Source organism: Pteropus vampyrus, unplaced genomic scaffold (assembly GCF_000151845.1).
Source record: "Pteropus vampyrus isolate Shadow unplaced genomic scaffold, Pvam_2.0 Scaffold58, whole genome shotgun sequence".
Classification (NCBI taxonomy): domain Eukaryota; kingdom Metazoa; phylum Chordata; class Mammalia; order Chiroptera; family Pteropodidae; genus Pteropus; species Pteropus vampyrus.
In genome coordinates, this window is record NW_011888839.1 from 4,717,435 (window position 1) to 4,737,295 (window position 19,861).

General features: G+C 29.5%; 1 protein-coding gene across 3 annotated transcripts in view; it reads right to left on the reverse strand.

Moving 5' to 3' along the window:
- Positions 1 to 3,165: 3,165 nt before the first annotated feature.
- The window catches only part of GRIK2 (glutamate ionotropic receptor kainate type subunit 2), a 580,378-nt gene continuing 563,682 nt past the window's right edge, over positions 3,166 to 19,861 (reverse strand). Inside the window, exons 15-17 of one of the 3 annotated variants that reach the window (XM_011360721.2) lie at positions 17,111 to 17,361; positions 7,196 to 7,330; positions 4,724 to 4,888 (exon numbers count right to left, since the gene is read on the reverse strand). In XM_011360721.2, the coding sequence (XP_011359023.1) occupies positions 7,211 to 7,330; positions 17,111 to 17,361 (371 nt within the window). In that variant the 3' untranslated portion in view covers positions 4,724 to 4,888; positions 7,196 to 7,210. Of the gene's footprint in view, positions 4,889 to 7,195; positions 7,331 to 8,591; positions 8,679 to 17,110; positions 17,362 to 19,861 lie in introns of all 3 variants that reach the window. The other 2 variants (XM_011360722.2, XM_011360720.2) reach the window with 2 other exon arrangements.

The window sequence follows — 19,861 nt, forward strand, 5'->3', positions numbered from 1 at the left end:
TGCTTCCTACTCAACCAGAAAAATTACAACAGAGAAGTCTTTTTTTTTTTTTTTTTAATGTGTAAAACTCCAAGAATAAAGAGAATAAGAGAAGTGAGAATTAAAAAAAAATTAGGAAGGATAAAAGCATATGAACAAATGATAGTTATCTAAGCTGATTAGGAAAAAATAGAATCCTATGTGGGTAGTATGAAAAGCTGAGTGCTAACTAAATTACTTATGTCACAAAATCCTCAAAAGCACAGGAACCAGCTTCACACTGTACATTAATAACTAGTAGTATAGGAGAGAGAATACAACAAAGAGGACTTATTAAATATAGTTTGAAAACAGTAGTTCACTACATTCCTGTTTCTCTTCTTCACCCCTAGGACCCTGTTCTCCACCAACTCAGCAAAGTGATAGGAAATTATTCTCAAAGAAGAAAAAAACGAAGGACATCAGACTGGTAGATGCCAAGTCCAGCTGAAAGACTGAGTACTAAATTTAAAATGGGTGATTAAGTGACCTTAGTCATTCTGAATACAGAATGCATTGATCTCAAGATCTCTTAACCCATGATTACCAGAACATTGGCAATCAAGGCCTTAATTTCTAAGCAGGAAATTTAAAAAATATTTCTCAGGGGAACTTGACAGACTCAAGATAAAAGACCCAGAAGAACATTTTGGAGAAGAAGACCATTTTGAAGGATTCATTAACTAATAGCCCATCTAGTGCAATCTATGGTAAACATCAAATTAGATGAATATTTGCCCCTACCTTACTATGCACATAAAACTTTTAAATCAGATTTTAGACCTTTTTTTCTTAATTATTAACAAGTTGTTAATAATTAACAAACATCTGAAGAAAACCTCTAATATAGAAAATAGAAATCTAAACAAGCATACATAAAAATGTAACAGAGAAACTTAAGGTCTTTTCAGGAAAAAGGAGATGTCATATGTTAATATTAATGTCTTCAGAGATATAAGAGAAGATATAGCCATAAAACAAAAGCTCATAGAAACTAAAACAATTGGCAGAAATGAAAATGCTCAATATCATATTTGGAAGATAAAAATGACAGAAATGAGAAATAGGAAAACAAAAAAATAAATTTAGACTCAGTTTAGACTCAACGGTTCAGGAGCTCCAATGCTAAGAGTGAGAAAAAAAAGCAGAGAAAAAGAAAGTTGTTTCCAAATTGAACGACGACAGTAGCCAAATTTTAAAATTCAGCAAGCACCCAGCACAATGGATGAAAGAAGTTCCATGGCTATCATTGAGCTATCTCAGGATGCTGGGGACAAAGAGAAGATCAAGCAAACCTAAAAGAGAGTAAACAAACAAAAACTCACATACAAAGAACCAGAGATCTCAGTGACTTCAGATTTGTCCACAGTAGACTGGAAGTAAGAAAGCAATAAAATAATATTTTCAAATTTATCTAAGAAAATTATTTTTAAACTTAGGATTCTATACCCAACAAAACTAACAATTTTTTATGAGAGTAGAATAAAAACATTTCTAGACTTCTAAAATATTTTTAAATCATTAGAATTTAGTATATAAACTCATTTAATTATAACAAGAAACATATTTAAAAAATATACAACCGAGTTTCAAAATATTTAAAACATTGTAATTAATAAAATATCCTTAGCTATTTTACAGATTTGTAAAATATAATATATCCCCTTAGTGTTCCCATCGTGGTTAAGGTAATTCAATTGTAAATATGTGACTATATCTCCTCAGTATTCAGTTGTTAGGGTTTCTTAGCTGTGATATATAAATATGAATCCTTGGTGTTTTCATCTGGTTAGGGTCTTCTAGTTGTGGTATATGTGTCTCCATTGATTACCTGGCATTATGAGGTTATATTGACTGGAACAGAAGTCCTCTCGCTTTCTTTCTTATAATTTGAGTGTTATACTAGAGAATAATTCTTACTCCAATATACTGCCTTTTCAGAGAGAAGAGGCATTCTTTCATTGGTTAAAATTATTTTGAAAGTAATCTAGATTTTATGAAAATTAAGAATAGTACCTCATTTATTCACAAGCACCTGATGAGTAGGTAAATATTTGTTTTGGCAATATGTAGAAATCTCTTAGGAAATGGATAAAAAATAAATATTATATACTATTTATATATTCTAAGCTTCCTTTACAGTTAAAATACAGCAGGTTTTTTAACTTTTCAAAATTTGTTAATTTAATACTTATTGTCAAATTTTACCAAAAATCTAAATAATTATTTCTAACTATTTAAAGGATAATTAAGTTGTCATATCCTGCTTATTATTAAGGTTGTTTAATATGATACAAAATTAAAATTAAAAAATATTTAAAAATCTAATTAGAATCTGATTAATAAAAAGCTTAATATTCTCCAAACTGAACATTTTTATGAAATAGGTTATTTGGGGTTATTTGCCACTAAAAAATAATTCTTACCAGTGATTTGTATAACTCTCTAAAATTAAAATTTGGGACAAAATTATCACTGAAATATAAATTTTAATTTAAAATACTCCACATACTAGAAATTTGAAAACACTTGGACTTTTAATTTTTAACTTAATTAGATATTAGTAATTTGATTATGCAACTTTCATGAGTTTAAATGCTTCACAGAACTTCTTTATTTAGTCAGTTGTTTTAGTTAAAATGTGTATCTTTTTTGCTTAATAAATGTTATGATTTGTGATTTAAAAATAAATCAACACCTCTAAATCACACACATCGTTATTAATTCCTGACATTGAGCCTATCTCTTCCTCTCCTTTTGCTGAATTACATTGAATTATAAATACACAAGGAAGTCTTAAATTGGAAATTAGTTCACCTTCAAATATAATACTAGTATCACCAATCTCACACAACCCTATGAACATAAGTCAATGTCCACTCACAGAAGAGATGATGACTGTTGCCTCTGGAACTGCTATTTTTCTCATTTAAACTGCCCTAAGCCTAAAGATTACATTATACTTCCCAGTCCAGTTTTCCTGTGTCTAAGTATCTCATCACCTGAGCTTTTCTTTTTTCTTTTCTCCAGGTAGTTGGGGCTTGGTCATTGTTGATAACTTAGAAGACTTCAGGAAGCGTACTTCCCTTAATTCAATGAGCATATTGTACATTCATTTATACGTACAAAAGAAAAATAAAAGTCAAAGCTGAAAGTAAAATGGACATAATTTTAATGATTTTTTTTAAATTTTTGTGCATTGGATTCAAACAGCAAACTGTGTGCACTCAACTGTTATCACAATGTTGTCAAGAGGTCTGTGTCTTTTACCATTTTACACACAATTGTTCATTACAGTATGTTGTCAGCCTCGTGGGAACCAGGGGTGTGGCATGGTAAGCAGTGGTGGTAGTGCACCTAGCTTTTATATTATCTAACTTGAAAATATTTCTCTTCTATGATTCCTCTTTTTCTTGATAAAAATAGTTTTCACCAAACGTTGGTGGTGCACACGCACTACCATTCATGCTTGACATCACACCCCTGACAGGAACACATGTTCTTATTTTGTTGATAAAAAGTATTACAAAAATTTCCATACAAAAACTATTTTCATAGAAATCTTGCATTTCCACAAATAAACCTGAACATTTTTTGAAAAAAAACTGCTCAAGATTTTTGTTCATTTAACATTGTGACTGTATTGATAAATGCAGTCCACTTCAAAGTTCTCCACACACATTTTTCTACAGATGACCGGTCGCCTTTTTCCTTCCACTGAAATCTGCCCAGGCTCTATCAAGTTCATTTATAGCAGAGAGTAAGGTTTGGATTAACATATTTGAATGTTAAAATGAAAGCTTCAGTCTTCCACATAACAATCAATACCCAACCATCTTTTATAATGTAAGACAAAGATTGCAAAACATCATCCTTTTTAATTCAGAATATCTGAACCAACTATTGCTTTTTTATTCTTGATGTAAGGTTGAGGAAAGGGTATCAGGGTGTGGGGTTAGGTAGGGACCTGGTGAGTTACATGTTAAATCTCCTTCCAGTAAATTAAAAAAATATATATATTCCCTTGGTAATTGACACTTCTATCTCAATCGATGACACAAACTGTCCAAAAAAAAAAAAAAGAAAAAGAACAGAAAGAAAAACACTGATGAAGATATGCTTTATATTCCACTTGCTATGAAACTCAGATTTGTTTTGCATTACATTTTTTCACATCCTATAAATACATATCGTCTATTCAGATGATCATCGTACTGAATAGGGGCTAGTAACATCACCACCTCTATTATCTGGGTGTTCAGAAGACTGTACTGTTTCTTGTAACACTACAGACTTTGCTGATTCCAAGTATTTTTATGCTTACTGATTTTTTTTTTTTTTACTGATTACCCTTGGGGCGTTGACATTCCATCTCCTGGCAACAGTTAGACTTCTAAAAGAACCTGCAATTTCATACTAGACTGCATTTGAAACCAGCCACAAAATGCGCATATAACATTCACTCAGAAGAAGGGAGGAACCCATGATAAACAGTATAACCCCGTGTAACTTGGTTGATCCATGATGCTTGTAAATCAAGTCTGATCATTGCAACTGCTTAGATCACAGTCTCTAGTTCATAGACACAGCGGCATGAGGTAACTCATTTTATTTTGCACAGGTTGCATATTTCCACAGGAAACATTCTCGCTAAATTGTTTGGAAAAAGACGACAGTTTGTGCTTGGGTGTTTGGCTTCCCAGCTTTATGCCATGGTTTCTTTACCTGGCAACCTTCTGTCGTTAAATGTGTGCATGTTGATGACTTCTTCTGTTTTCACAATAACTGGGGCCTGTGGCTTGTGTTTTAACCGACGCTGGCACTTCAGGGACATCCTCAGTTCTTCTACCATGGCACTACAGAAGGACCTCTACAGAGTAACACAAAAAATGAAATATTACAAAACGGATAAACTGCAACTGTCCAGAAACAATAGTAAAATCATTCTAAACAGACTTGTCAACATAACAGCTTTGAAGGTTTGAAACGTTTCATTTTAAAGGTTATAACAAATTGTTATACTTTTAATACACAAAACATGATCTTTAAAATTTTCATCAGTGAGCTAGTTTAAAGAAAATCTCCACCTGATAGTGAAATGAATTGCCAACTAGTAATGCATATATTACATATGTTGAATAAGATTTTTCAGATTTAAAATTAATTAGCATCATAAGATATATATCTACTTTAAAATTTAAATTAAAACACATATACACAAATCAATAACCAGAAATCTGTTCTTGATGTTAAAAAAAATAGAAGAAATGTATTAGTTTTTAGATTACAACATGATATATGAAAATTTTCTTTAAACATAGGTTCTTCATTATGCATCTCAAAACAGAACAAAGATAGCACTCACACATAAAATAGCACTCAGACATAAAATATGGAAAATAATTTCTGGCATTATATCTTTTTGTGATTGTGATTATGCCTATAAAACTATTGATGATGATTAAAAAAAATGTGATTTAATCATGAAATAACACATTGTAGCACATTAAAAATCCATGAAAACTATTAACTTTTTTTCTCATCATCAGCTTAACTGAGAGCTGGTAAATAATTTATCTTATGAAGAAAAAAATGACCCTATAAGTATTTTTTTAGTTCTCATTTAATTGGCAATAGATTTGCTAGAAATTCAGTGTATCTGGGGCTTATTTTAATATGCTCCTCAAAATTCCTTTTACAAAGTCAAGGGTGTGAAACAAAATTTTATTAGTTTCCCTCTCCAGCTAATTGAGATACATGTGTATTAGTTACATATAGATCAGATTCAGGAACCAGTTTCATATTTTAGTTGAAACTCAGATGGGCTGAGACTTAAGCTCTTTCTCTGTAAGAACTAAAAATATGGAAAATAACCAAAAATGTGGACGAGTGAAAAATTTATACAACTCCAAAAAGTGATATGAAAACATAATGAAATAAACCTAATAAAATATGCATGTGAGGACTTGTTTTTTCTTTCACGTGTTACTGCTTTGCTGTTTATCAAGTTAGGCTAATTCCAAAAGAATACAGGATAAAAATATTTAATGCCACATATGTGTTTTATGTTTAAAAAAATATTTTGCATACATAATCTTTTGTGACAAACTAATACTTTGAATTAGAGCAGGCATCTATATGACAGAGAAAACTGATTCAGAGAGAGGATAAGTCACTTTATGCAGCTCACACCTGAGACTCCTGCAAGATATCCTGATACCCAATTTTGTGACTTTTCACCCTTCCCTAGTACCTTCTTGTCCATTCCTGGCTATATCCTCATTTTTCTTTTATGGTTTCCTGAAAAGTTTTCTTAGTAGTCTTCCCAACTATATGCCTAGTTTGTTTCTTTCCAAAAGGCTCACAATTATCAGAATAATCTATTTTTTTAATCAGATTTCTTTTAAAGCATTTTCTTGTCCAAGTAACAGGTGAAATCCAAAGCTATTTTTTTCTTATTCAGCTTCCCTTCCCGCCTTTCCTTTTTTTTCTACACATACCCATCTCTACCTGGACTTCCAAAGTTTTTCTCTTTTGTTTCTCCTTGCTCTGGTACCCTGCTAAGTTCTTTAATCCTTAATATCAATTTAATTTTATCTCTTACCTCAGGACATGACTCAAGTTTTAATTTACTCAGGAATCACTTTCCAATTGACCAGGCTCATTGTTTTCACTTAGTTTAGTTTTGTCCCTTTAGTATTTTGCACTTATTATAATGTTTTCCTATCTGGCCTCTAGGTCTTTTATGTATCCCTCTCAATGGCACTGATTTTACACACGTGTTTTGTTTTTAAATGTTGATTGAATTAGCAATAGACATGTGTGACCCTAATACTTTAATTCTTATTTGACAACTTTTCTAATTCAATTGCTTAAAAAATTTTTTTCAGACACTTAGTTAAATGCATTATATATAAGTTAATTAATCAGGTAAAACTTTGATATTTGTTTAATAACCTTTAATTAGTAAAAATATTAATATATTAATACCTGTAATGGATGATGATTAAATGCTACACGTGAATTCCCCACTAACTAATAGAGTTACTGTCATGCATTATTTATTGTGTGTTAAATTATACGGTTCTAAAATTCATAAATTATATTTCTATTAAAGTATTTATGACACCTGACAGCCAGTATATGGACACAGTGTTTCTTATTGCTTAATACCTACTATTAGATGTACTTATTAAGAACATGATGATAATGATGATGAAGATGGTGATGATGACAACACTGTAGAAATGGAAAAATCTGACTCCAAAAGGGGGAGGAATACATAGTCTTGAGGTAACTTAGTCTTGGCTCTCTGTTGAAACATTTAACAGAAGAATTGATTAGATAATATAACAGGCCAGAACTTGATTCCACTGACACTTAAAATGTTATATGAATAACACTGAATTGTTTGAAATAAGCCTTCATTTAAAACTAATATATTTCCCAAATGTTATTAATTTATAACATCTTTTTCTTGGAAAACTCAGTTTTTAGATATTTAAATTATATTAGTTTCAAAAAATAATAGAATTGATGTATCAATTAATTTTTGTCCATACTAAGAGAGTGGTCTAAACAACTGATTTTCTTAGGGAAAAAAATCGTATAAATGTACATACCCATTCAACTATGAAATGATTCAATTTATTTCTAGTAAGTTAAGGAGTAAAGTGTATTTAGTATGCTATATAAAACTTCAGACTACAAATAAAAACATAAAAATTATTTTAAAACAATTTTATGTAATGTAAAATTTATAATGCCGAGTGATATAAAACATAGGTTAAAAACCTGCCCCGAAGTTAGTCTCTTTCATTTTTTATAATTTAAAATTACCTTAAGTAAATTATATTTACAAATTTAGAAACTGAAAATTGTAAATTTGTAACTCCACCATTATCTTTTTAGGCTTTATCTATTTTACAAAGCCATTAGAAAGGGGAAATTTTAATTAAGCAACCTTTAATCAGCCAATCAATAGCCTTGACTATACATCAAATTACCACTTTTATTATTTTTTATGTAAGAATCTAAAGTTAAAATTGCAGAGATGATTGTGGTAGTTGTTTCTCCGTGATATATGTTGCTAAAAAATTACTATGTTTGATTTTAAATAAAGTTCTATCATATGACAGAGATTAACTGTCTCCCCTACTTTATATGATGACTGAAAATTTTTAAATGTCTTTTTACTGAAGTATAAAATAAGGGTTTGAAAAACCCAAGTGAACCTAGAGGGAGTTTCCTGGCTTATAATAAAGAAGAAAAGGGAAGTGGAGGAGAAGAAGGAGGAGAAGAAAAAGGACGAGAGAAGAAAGGAGAAGGGGAAGAAGAAAAACTAAAAGAAGGAGATGGGGAAAGAAAGTAGGAAAGACAGGAGGGTGATACAGAGGGAGAGAGAGAGAAATAAATCTATTTTTTTGAATCACTTCTCCTTCGGGATGAAAACACACAAATTGTGTTACTAAATAAAGTAAGTTTCTTAGGGTGAAAACAACAACAAAAAAATGTTTCTTCACATTAATATAACAGACTACAAAAAGAAAAAAGAAAGGCACAAGGATACTAACCATTATTAAAAACCTCTTTTAGTAAGTTTCAAAAGTTTACTAAACAGTGTCTGGATGGTAGGGTGGCACTAACCAAATAGAAGATTCCTGAAAATGAAAATTTAAATCTTTGAGCTGTTAGCATGTAATTGCATTTAAATTAGTAAAACTCATTATAAAATTCACTATATTGAATGAGGCAACCTGTATTTACACATCTCTAATTCTTAAAACAATGAAGGCCCGCAAATCTTAAAATTATGAATTTGAATATATTTACATTGCTTTAAAAGGCTATATTTTTAAATTTTGAGTATAAGACCAAACAGTTTGCTGATAAATGTTCTAAATAATATCGGTATTAGTGTTATAGAATAATTTATTATTAATAGCTTAACTTTTTCATTTATAGATATGTTTATATGATAACATGATGTGAAAGCACTTGGAGAAGCACATTTTTTTATTAGTAATCTAGTTGTAAATATGTTCAACATGGAACACTGACTTATTTAACTTCATTTTAAGTTAAAACCTTTATTTTTAGCCATTTCTTTTTTATATATAGCAACTGATGAAAAGTAACTAGTTTGATTTTTTGAACTTTGAAGCTCATCACTTTCATATAGAATATATGTAGTCATTTATTACCCAAAGAAAAAATAATCAGAAAATGTTATACACTGCTATCAAGTCTGTAATTAGTATTTACTTTTTAAGGAGGAAACTCTATTTTATGTATCTTCCTATCTGATTCTTTGATAGTTTAAATTAATTACATGACATTTCAATATTCATTCAGAATAATTTCCAACCATTTTATCATACAGTTACTACTTGAAGCCATATCAAAACATCTTCAAGCTGCTACTATCAGATTTTGTAACTCAATGTTCTAGCACAATGTTCTAGCTTATAACAACCAAATTTTGTTTTGTGTTTGCCATATAAATTATTTATTAACTGATTATAGATACTTAGCCAATTCTCAGATGTTTTCTAATTAATTTCTGATGCTGTAGGCCATTTGATGAAGAATTTCATATTATATATATTAGAGACAAATCAAAAAGTCACTGTTGTACCTACAGAAAGTTATCATAATAGATAATAACTAAATTAGCTAAATAATAATGAAAATGGAATAGAAAATATATATTATGTACTATGTAATATTTATTATAATATTGGTGTATTAAATGAGGAAAATGAATGTCATTTCATGTGACTCTTTCTTTTGATTTATACTTTTTAGTTTCCAGTCTTTTAAAAATATCAAATAGCTAATGCTATACATCAGAAGTGTGAATTGACCTAGGGCTATATGAATGTAACAGTGAAGCGATGGGAGATGAAAAATGACTAGTTAAAACACTCATGCCAAATTATATATATAACAACTTTGATCTCAGTTTTATAGCAGCTATTTTTCTGAAAAAATATATTATTTAGATAAGCTGTGCATCAGTCAGACAGGACTTTACATGTAGGTTCTTTAATGGTCTCATTGCTTAATTGCTGTAACTTTGTAGCTAGAGAATCTAAAACTCAAGAAGTCAAGTTTTCTATCTAAAGTTATGCACATAACTAGGATCAAAGCTACAAAAGGAATGCTGCTCTCTTGACTTCCATTCTATGAATGCTCTATTATATATTATATTAGCCTGCCTCATAAACAGTGATTTGAATTTCAGTTGAGCCTTTTACCTGTACTGTTTTTAATAAATGTTGATTTTTGAATACAAATAATAAATTAGAGAGAAAAAACAATTATAAAGCAAAAAGAAACATATTTTTGTCTCAATAAATAAAATGACAAAGCATCTTATGTTTTTGCCTGGATTATTTTACAGTGGTAAACATAACTAAAGATTAAAATATTCTCAGAAACCTTGACTCTTTCAGAAAGTTACCAAACATCTTTATATTGCATTTTGCAAATACAACGAGACAGAGAAAAATGGAGCATCATTATACATTTTTACACTTCCCCTACTTAAGTTAGAAAAATCAATAAATAAGGTCTGACAAGTTTCAGCACCACTTTAGTGAATATGGTTGTGAAATGCATTGTAAGAAAAAGCAATGTTAATCATCACATTCTTGCTGGTAGTCATAATGATGCAATTTTTCAACAAAATATAAAACATCCAAAAATTAATGCTTCATTACAAGAAATCTCTCTTTTCCTATAGCCCAACAATGAAAATATATCATTTTTATGAATAATAATTATTATAAAAATAGCTGCTTATTATATTCCAGACACATCCAAAAAACTCTTTGCATATTATCTATCTTAACTTTTAAAACACTTTCTTTTGTGATATATTTGTAACCCATTTATTTATTAACTTTAACAGACATGTAAAGAGAGATTAAGTAATTTTATTCAAAGTTAAATAAAGTTGAGAAATGATTCCAAGTCTTATTTCAGAACTCCTGCTTAATGATTAGAAATAAAAATAACTAGACAGTACTTACTATCAAAGCCTACATTCTATTTATCTATATCAAAATCTTACTCCACACGTTTTATCAATGAAACCTTAAGAAGAAAAACTATCAAGACAAGTAATTAAATATTCTACCTCTATTTTGTGCAATATGACATAATACAATGTTAGACTAGGCATTTTTGGCCTTGAGAAACGTACATGACCCATGAGACACTTATCTTCATTTGCACAATATGGATAATATTTACACAGTTCTCAGAGTAACTTCATACTCCAAGGAGATATTATATTTAAGAGCTCTAAAGTTGTTTATAAAAATAAGGAAGTGTAGCTATCTGTCAAGCTATAATCTTAATTTTAAAACATCATTTATGGGCATAAAAGGGTTATCATACAGAAATAACAAAAATCCTTTTGCTGATTTGGAAGTAGATTAGTGAGTAAAATAAAGATTGTCATCTCTTTTTAAAGTATGATTTTATATTTAAGTGCAAAAACATTTTTAAAGCCACCCAGATATTTCTTTTATGGGTCATTAATGGAAATTGAGAAATGATCTGCTCTAAAATAAAAGCACTAACATAAAACAATACAAAATAGACTATTTGTCCAAAGTTTATTTGCAGGTTTTAGCTTCTGTATAAAAGTGATTTATAGCTAAATTTTACTCCATTGAAAATTTGTTTAAAACTTTATAAATCTTTACTGATGATTTATAGCAGTGTTTGCCTTCCTGTATCTTATTCAATAAATGGCTTCTTTTAAAAAGCATTGCTTCTGCTAGCACTAATTCTTCAACATTCTGAAAACAATTTGTGTAGAAGGGTCTGTGAACAACCTGTTTTCATTCTCCTGGTTCCATGAAATACAGATACAACCAACTTTGAAAAGTGTTTTCCTTGTGAATAATATTTCACCCAGCATCTCTAGTTCTGCAGGTTTAAACCATTCTAATTTCTCCTAACATACTCCAAATTGAATTGTTTCATTCATTTGTCCTACTATGAGTTATAGCTGCCTTCTACATTTGTTATTCAATTATAGACTGAAAAACATTCTATGAGCCCTGGACAAATACCATTCTTTAGAGATTTCTTGGATATGACTTAACAGTTTTCTATAATACAAATAACTACATTGACTATAATGGACTCTATCCTGAAAAACAACAATACCGAATAGTTCTTAAAATGTACATCAATCATTTTAGAGGAAAGTTAGAGCAAAAATATGTAAGACACATAACTTACAAATTTAATATCTGAGAAATAATTTATATTTTTATTTCTCAGATGTATTTACTACATTTCGTTTATATTTAAGTAATAAGAAAGCAAATACTTTTGTCATTAAAGTTTTTCATGTCATGAAACTCAAAGATTTGTGTTCAAACTGTTCAATAAAAACAATTTGTATAGGTAAATCTATTTTCAATTACATGGGAAAGAAAATATTTCCATGTAAAAATCAGACCAAAATGAAAAGTCAAGCTATTTATGTTATATTACTATTCTTGCTGAAAATCAAAAAAAGGCAGAATTATGTATACCTTTTAAAGAGGACATATTCAATTATTTAATAAATGAAGATTAATTTTTAAACTTAAATTAATAAACCATAATTATGTCATAAAATAGTTTTATAAAAATTAAAATTATTCTAATCACTTATAATTCATGCTTATAAATATTACCATGGAAAACCATGGTAAAAATTACCATGGAAAAATTTTGTATATTAAGCAGCTTTTTACAGTTAGTTATAAGTAAGACTAAGAAGGTAGGAAAGAGGATCTTTCAAACAAATTCACGTCACCCAAAGTACACTAATAATTGCTTCAAGGGTACAACAGTTTCGTAGATTGCTTACTGAATGAATCCCAAGTAGTAATATATTTAAAATCAGCAAAAAGATAAGGCAAAAAGACAATAAAAAATGCAGATGTTGATTAGTTATCTTTTCAGATACATTCAGTGAAAGAAAATTTTTTGAATATCTTTCCAAATGGTCAAGTTACATTTTGGAAAAATTTAAAAAAAAAATTCTATTTATTTTAAATAAATGAAAAAATTTAAAATTTTAAATAAATGAAAAGCAATGTATCTTTAAGACATTAATATTTGCATCAAAATTAAAATCATTAAGTGCTATAAAAATTGGAATACACCATCTTGTGGTTATCTGAAAGGAATGCAATTTATAGTTATTGAATTTTTCCAAACCATAGTTCAGCATTATCTTATGTTTTCAATTTTAACCTACCCTCATTTAAAAATGATACATTCTAAGACTACGCTTAATTATTCAAACAGCTTGAAAATATAAAAAAACATTAGAGGCATCAAGATTTATTCCATTAATATTTTACAAAATATGTGTTACAAACATTTTATACTCACCTTTAAATGATAATAATTATTAATTTTATTATTAGCATTGTTAAAGGTAAGACTTAACATGGAAAGATATTAGCTACTCATAAATTTTATCCATGAAGTTCATATTTAACTAGACTGTGTATATTATATCTGCCAGCCTACTTAGATCAAGATAAGAAATTTTATTTTTCTTTTAAAAAATATTGGATTACTACAGACTAAAGAAAGAAGAAAGAAAATGGAGAAAGAGAAGGGAAAATAGATAACAAAACACTTTGGGGCTAGTATGGTGAATAATATATCCTTGCTTACGTTCAATGTGCAAAACATAACTCATTGCATGTTTGGTTCTCAATAAATAATTACTGAATAAATGAATAATTTCATAAAAGTTTACTTTATTTTTAAAATTAAAAAATAGATGAAAGGCACAATTATAAGTATAAATAAACTGAATTTCTCTATGTTCTCAGGCATATCTTATGATAAAAATCTAGGAATATTTTATGGCTAATTGTAATAAATTAAGTAAGGTGTTTATAGCCCAACTGAATAAAATCTTTTTCTTGAGAAAAATGAAGAAGAATTAATTCCAAGAACCTAATTTATCACAATAAATAAAATGTGTCATTCTAATATACCCCATAATCATTTGATAAACATAATTCTTTCAAATTATAGAAAAATATAGGTTTTTTTTACTCTTTATGATAGACTTATAAATTGGTCAATGAAATCAATTTCATTATTAATTTAAATCAACAGAAAGAAAGAATAGGTAGATGATAGGTAGATATAGGTAGGTGGATATATGATATGTAATAGAAATACATGATAGATGATGATCATAAATAGATGATAGGTGATAGATGATATATAGAGATGATATATAGATGATAGATGATAGATAGATAGATAGATAGATAGATAGATAGATAGATAGATAGATAATAGATATGTAAATAGATAGATAATAGATAGATATTATGCCAACAGGCAGTACATGATTCTTTGGAGATACAAACCAAAAACATTAGATTCTGTCCTATAGGAACTAAGATTCTAATAGGGAGAGAGGCATCCACACATAGAAACGAATAAATAGGAATAAAATGTGTGCTAAGGGAGAATGGAGATAGGCAGAGCCCTTACAGAAAAAAAGGTATCTAGGCTTAATGTGGTTTGAAGTGGGTAAAATGTCTTTCCAACTTTCTCAAAGCGGGAGGAAAGGTTTTCAGAATGATGATAGTACCTGAAATCAGCTAAATAAAAAAATAAATAAATAAGGTGAGATATACATGTCATACATTTTTCATTGGAATAGGAAATGAAACCTAACACCATCTTGTGGAAATAGCTGTGCGTTGTGCCCAAACCTATTATATCTATTAATTAGGTAAAGTTTTCTGGGCAAGCTGTGCCTAGTCTTGAGTGCCTAAACAAAAAAGACTAGCGGGAGTTTGCCAAGGAGGAAAATGGGCAAGGTTTGCTTAAGTCAGATGGAAGAGGATTTGAAATACCTGGATGACCTTGGAAAATTAAGAGTAATTTAGTGTGGCTAGAGTAAAGGTGCCAACTAGGGACAAGAAAAAGATAAAACTACAATGGTGGACAGAGACAGATCCTGAAGTGCCTCACCCACTAAATTAAGGAATTTGAATTTCATTAAGAAAGTGATGTGGTGACAGGATGTGAAAAAATTGAGGAATGTAACTAACAGTGCTCATGTACTATCAACACAGTTGTTTCTTTCCAATGTAGTGTTTCAACTGTTTCCATCAAAAAAGATATTTATTTCTTTTTCTAATTTTTTAGAAGGTCATACAGGTACACAGAAATTCAAGAGAGCTGGTTGATATATTAAAACTCCAACTAAACTATTTATTTTTAATAACAATGAAGAATTAAATCTCCACATCCTTTGCTTTTTTGTTTTAAAACAGGATGTTTATAAAATAATTGTATAGAAAGACATGACCTAGGTAAATCATATGAATAGGACACAAAGAGACAAGGGCAACAGAATATCATATATTGGAAAAATATTAATTAATTTGTTTTATTTTAATACTGTGATATAACTGAAAGAAAATCATTACATGTAGATGATTTGAGGTTCCATCTGAAAAACCCAATTCCTCTTATAATTTTTGGACTAATTTTAAGCATCAACTAACCAAATATCACCTGTATTGATAAGTTATAGCAAAAATTGAAATTAATTCATTAATATTTTTTGTCTTTGATTATTTTTTTGGATTTCATTTTGAAACTCATTTTGACACCATGAAAAGGATCATAACATAAAATGCGTACTTAGACCTGATCGTCAATCATACCAGTACAACAAATATTTGAGTTAGTCAAGTCAGCAGATATAATCTCCCTGAATGTTGTGGGAAAATAAATCATATGGTTCCCCAAATTTTCCAAATTTTGAATTTCATAGTTTACTCATCAAAATACATTATTTCTAAGTGGTAAGTACAATATTCAAGTAAAAATGTATAAATGCTCTGTCCAAAATTTTGATTTCAAAAAAAGATAAGTAATTGCGACATAAATTACTAAAGACAATGAAAAATGTTTTTGGTTTTCCAAAATAGGTTTAAGGGTGTAAGTGCTACAGAGGGTACTAGCAGAATATATTTGCCTTATATTCATACATAACATTATTTTTAAATATATATTTCCACTCTTCATATTTGAAAAGTTCATAAACATCAGATATTAAAGAGAATATAATATCACTCTGATGCAGGGTCTAAAATTTAAACCATCCAAATGTTTTTTTTTTTTTTTAATTAAAAACAAAAGAGATGGCTATATTCAAATGTCTAAAATAAAGTGGCAGATTTTAAAGCATTATTTTGTGTCCACAGCTATAAATTTACATGTAAAAAGTATCATATACCATCTAAAAAAAGATTTTTTATAGATATTCACCCTTATACTTATAGAACCAAGGAAATTATAGCACTAGAAATATATAATCTAAATGAAGTTCACAAACTTTTCAAGAATACAATATAAAGGCATTTTACATAAATGTCTTTATAGAATATAGAGAAAAAGTACAACAGTCTTAATATTTTTGAGTTTATATATATTCTTCAAAAGACACTGGTGCAAAGGAATAAAAGGCACATTAAAAAGGCACATTTCTTTTTTACCATTTAACGTTAAATGGTAAAAAAAAAAACACAATATTTTCACACATTTATTAATTTTAAAAAAATAAGTGTAATTTCTACAATGTGAGTTAAGATTTTTTTCAATTAGAAATTTACTGGACTGAAGATCTTCAAATAAAATTTTCATTAACTCAATAACTAGAAACTGTGGAGAAGCATTTTTTCCTTCATATTATAGTTTCTGGTTTTTGCTTACATCATCAATTATATTCCTTCTCCATTAAACTAACTGAAATGAACTTCAAGTAACAAAGGTCTCTACTTTTAAGGCTTCGATAAGAGGAGAAATAGTCACTTGTCCGGAAGCTGGCTTCAATTAAATATACTACATTTAAATGAAAAATCACAAAAGTGATCATGAGTTCTTTCTGTGAACCTTTGTTATATAATGAATGGCAGAGAACAATTAACAGTCGCAGTTCTAAAGACTATACTTGTATGGAAAGATCAAAAATAGTTTGTTTTATTATAACAATAATTATTTTAAACCATAAGAAAGTGACATTTACCTTTTCCAATTGAGCGTTTTTTTTGGATTTGTATAAAAATTCTCCCACTGCCACAAACACTGAGAGCACCAAGCCGGCTGCCAGAACAATGAAGATGCCACCAATATTTTGAACCCCCAGGGCACTGGCCTCTTTGCTCTCTTCCTCTGGGCAACCATTGCCCCTCCACCACTTCTCCTTCATCATGTGCAGCTTGCCTTCCTCTTGCAGCTGAAGAATTGCTATGGTGATTTTGTCTCTATATGGAGAACCTAAGAAAAAAGAGGGTATGTTAACTATTTCAAGGAATCCAGAATTTCATAACTAAAGGTTAACATGATGACAGGAGGACAGAGCTTTTTCCAAATGCTCGAAATGCTGCCAATGTTTATTTTTAGTAGAGAAAAACAACTGGAAAATGAGAGAGAATAAAAGTTAAACAAGATAAATAAGGCAGATGGTAGTTCTGATTTTAAAGGGTAAAACGAATTTTGTATTTATGGAAGAAGATGTCTCCTTCTAAAAAGCAGATTTGACTCAGAGCATTGTAAAATAAGGAAAACACTAAGTAGCAATTTACGAAAGGAAATAGAGAGAGAGCAAAGATATTTAGTTAATGTCTAGGAATCATTCTACACTGAAACAGAGTATTGATCAAACAATAACCTATACTTTTAGAAAAGTTATGGGGAAAAAATGGTATTTCCTTTGATTATGTCAATAATTCAAGGTACTTATGATTAACAAGCTGTATTTGGGGACAGGCAAAACTTTGTAGGTAACAGGTAATTTTTTTTCTAATTTGACATGAATAACAGAAACAGCTTTGTAGAAACTTGGATCATTCAAATATCACCACGGCAATGCATTGGAAGATTTTCTGGTTGTCTACCATTTGTGCTTTGGTAGGAAATATTCTTTTCAGTGGAGGCAGCAATTTAAATGAAATTTAGTATGTATGCTGATGGGGGTAAATATTTATCTGCATTAGCTATTATATGATAAGTAATAACTTTTCTAATTGGTTGTCCAGAATCATAGAATAATATTGAACTACATGCATCTTTCAATATTTGTCCTGAGGGATTGGTCTTATTGCCTTCTCCCACCCAGAAATAGCCTATTTCTAAAATTTAATCTACTTTCCTAAAACACTAAACTGCACATTCCATTTTTTCTGCACAAATTCACCCATAAATTCTTTTCTGCTTACAGTAAAATGTTAATTTCAGCTTGTAGTCAATGTTGTCTGTGATCTTGTTTTGACTTAAATAGACCTACAACTATATCTAAAGCTTTATTTCTGCTAAGAGCAATTAAAAACCTGGTCAGAAAACTTTTCTGCCTCGTAAGAACATTACTATATATTTTGATTTTACTTGATTAACATAATAGAATTACTTAAGCATTACTCTTTTAGCAAGAATAGGCAAGCTAAAGGTAGAAAGACAAGGAGAATCATAGGAAGTAGCCTGATAAAAAAGTTGGAAGATTGAAAATCAAACAAATGCAGCTGGAGAGATGTTTCTTTAATATGATTCCTAATCTACTCTGAAGAAATGTTTAAGTACGTGGCTTCATACAACTTTTCCACAACTTTCCTAAAAATAGGCATTATCCATTCCTATAATTAGAACTCAAATATTTTATTTTTGTTGTGCATTAATTCCTAATTATACCCGAGAAATTCCTGCTTCTCACTTTCTTTCCTGTGCTCTCTTCCAAATACTATCGTGATGAAAATGTTCAGTTTAAATTCTATTCCTTAGCCACTTCAGATCTAAAGAAATTAGCTCAGAAGACAGTACTTTCTACCTTGGTCACTCACCTGGACACTCAGCCTAAGTCAAATAGTATTGTTTCTATTTACCTTTCAAGATGTGAACTACTTTTCTGAGTAGATTATAAACTCTTTGGGATAGAGGATATATCTATCTATCTATTATCTATTTATCTATCATCTATCTACTGATCTATCATCTATTTATCTATCTATCTATATTAATATATCATCTATTCCTATCTATCATTTATTTTAATTCTCAATCTTTTCTCATGGAACAGGCTTTCAACAAATGTTTTATATTATAAGGAGCATAATATATGCTTGAAGCATATATTCCTAACATAGTATAAGAATGACAACCTGGTGCTTTTGGTCTCTCTGACACGTATTTAAAATTATAAATTAAGGCCATCTCATTTGTCTATCTAGTTTTCATTAATTCACTATATCTAGCCTAACACGAACTCCAAGGGCACTTTTACTCAGCTACCATTCTGATTAACCATGTCCATTCCTTGCAAAATAAGTATTTGAGGGGAAAAATCCATTTTAAGCAGAATTGTAGTTTATCAGATATGTCCTTCAATTAGAAATATAGCAACTGAAACAAATTTTGTGCTGATAGTACTTGCAAAAATGGTCACATGTGGCTAATATAAAAATAGGGATTCTTTTCTGGTAGTACTATTATAAGCAAAATTTTCGGGGATAGTGACTTGAAAAGTAGACTTTAAAATATGAAAACAATCTTGATTCAGCCAAGTAATATTTTGAATCAGCTCATTTCTCATCATGAGAAATATTAAAAGAATATTATTTTATTGCCAACTCATCATAAGCACTGAATTGCATTAAGATGTTTATTCTAATATCTTCAAACACAATAGTCTCCACTACATTTTCAAAATAAAGCACAGAAAAACAAAAGCAAACCACTTTCAACAAATGATGAACACATCCTGCCCTTGCTGGCTGAGCTGCTTATT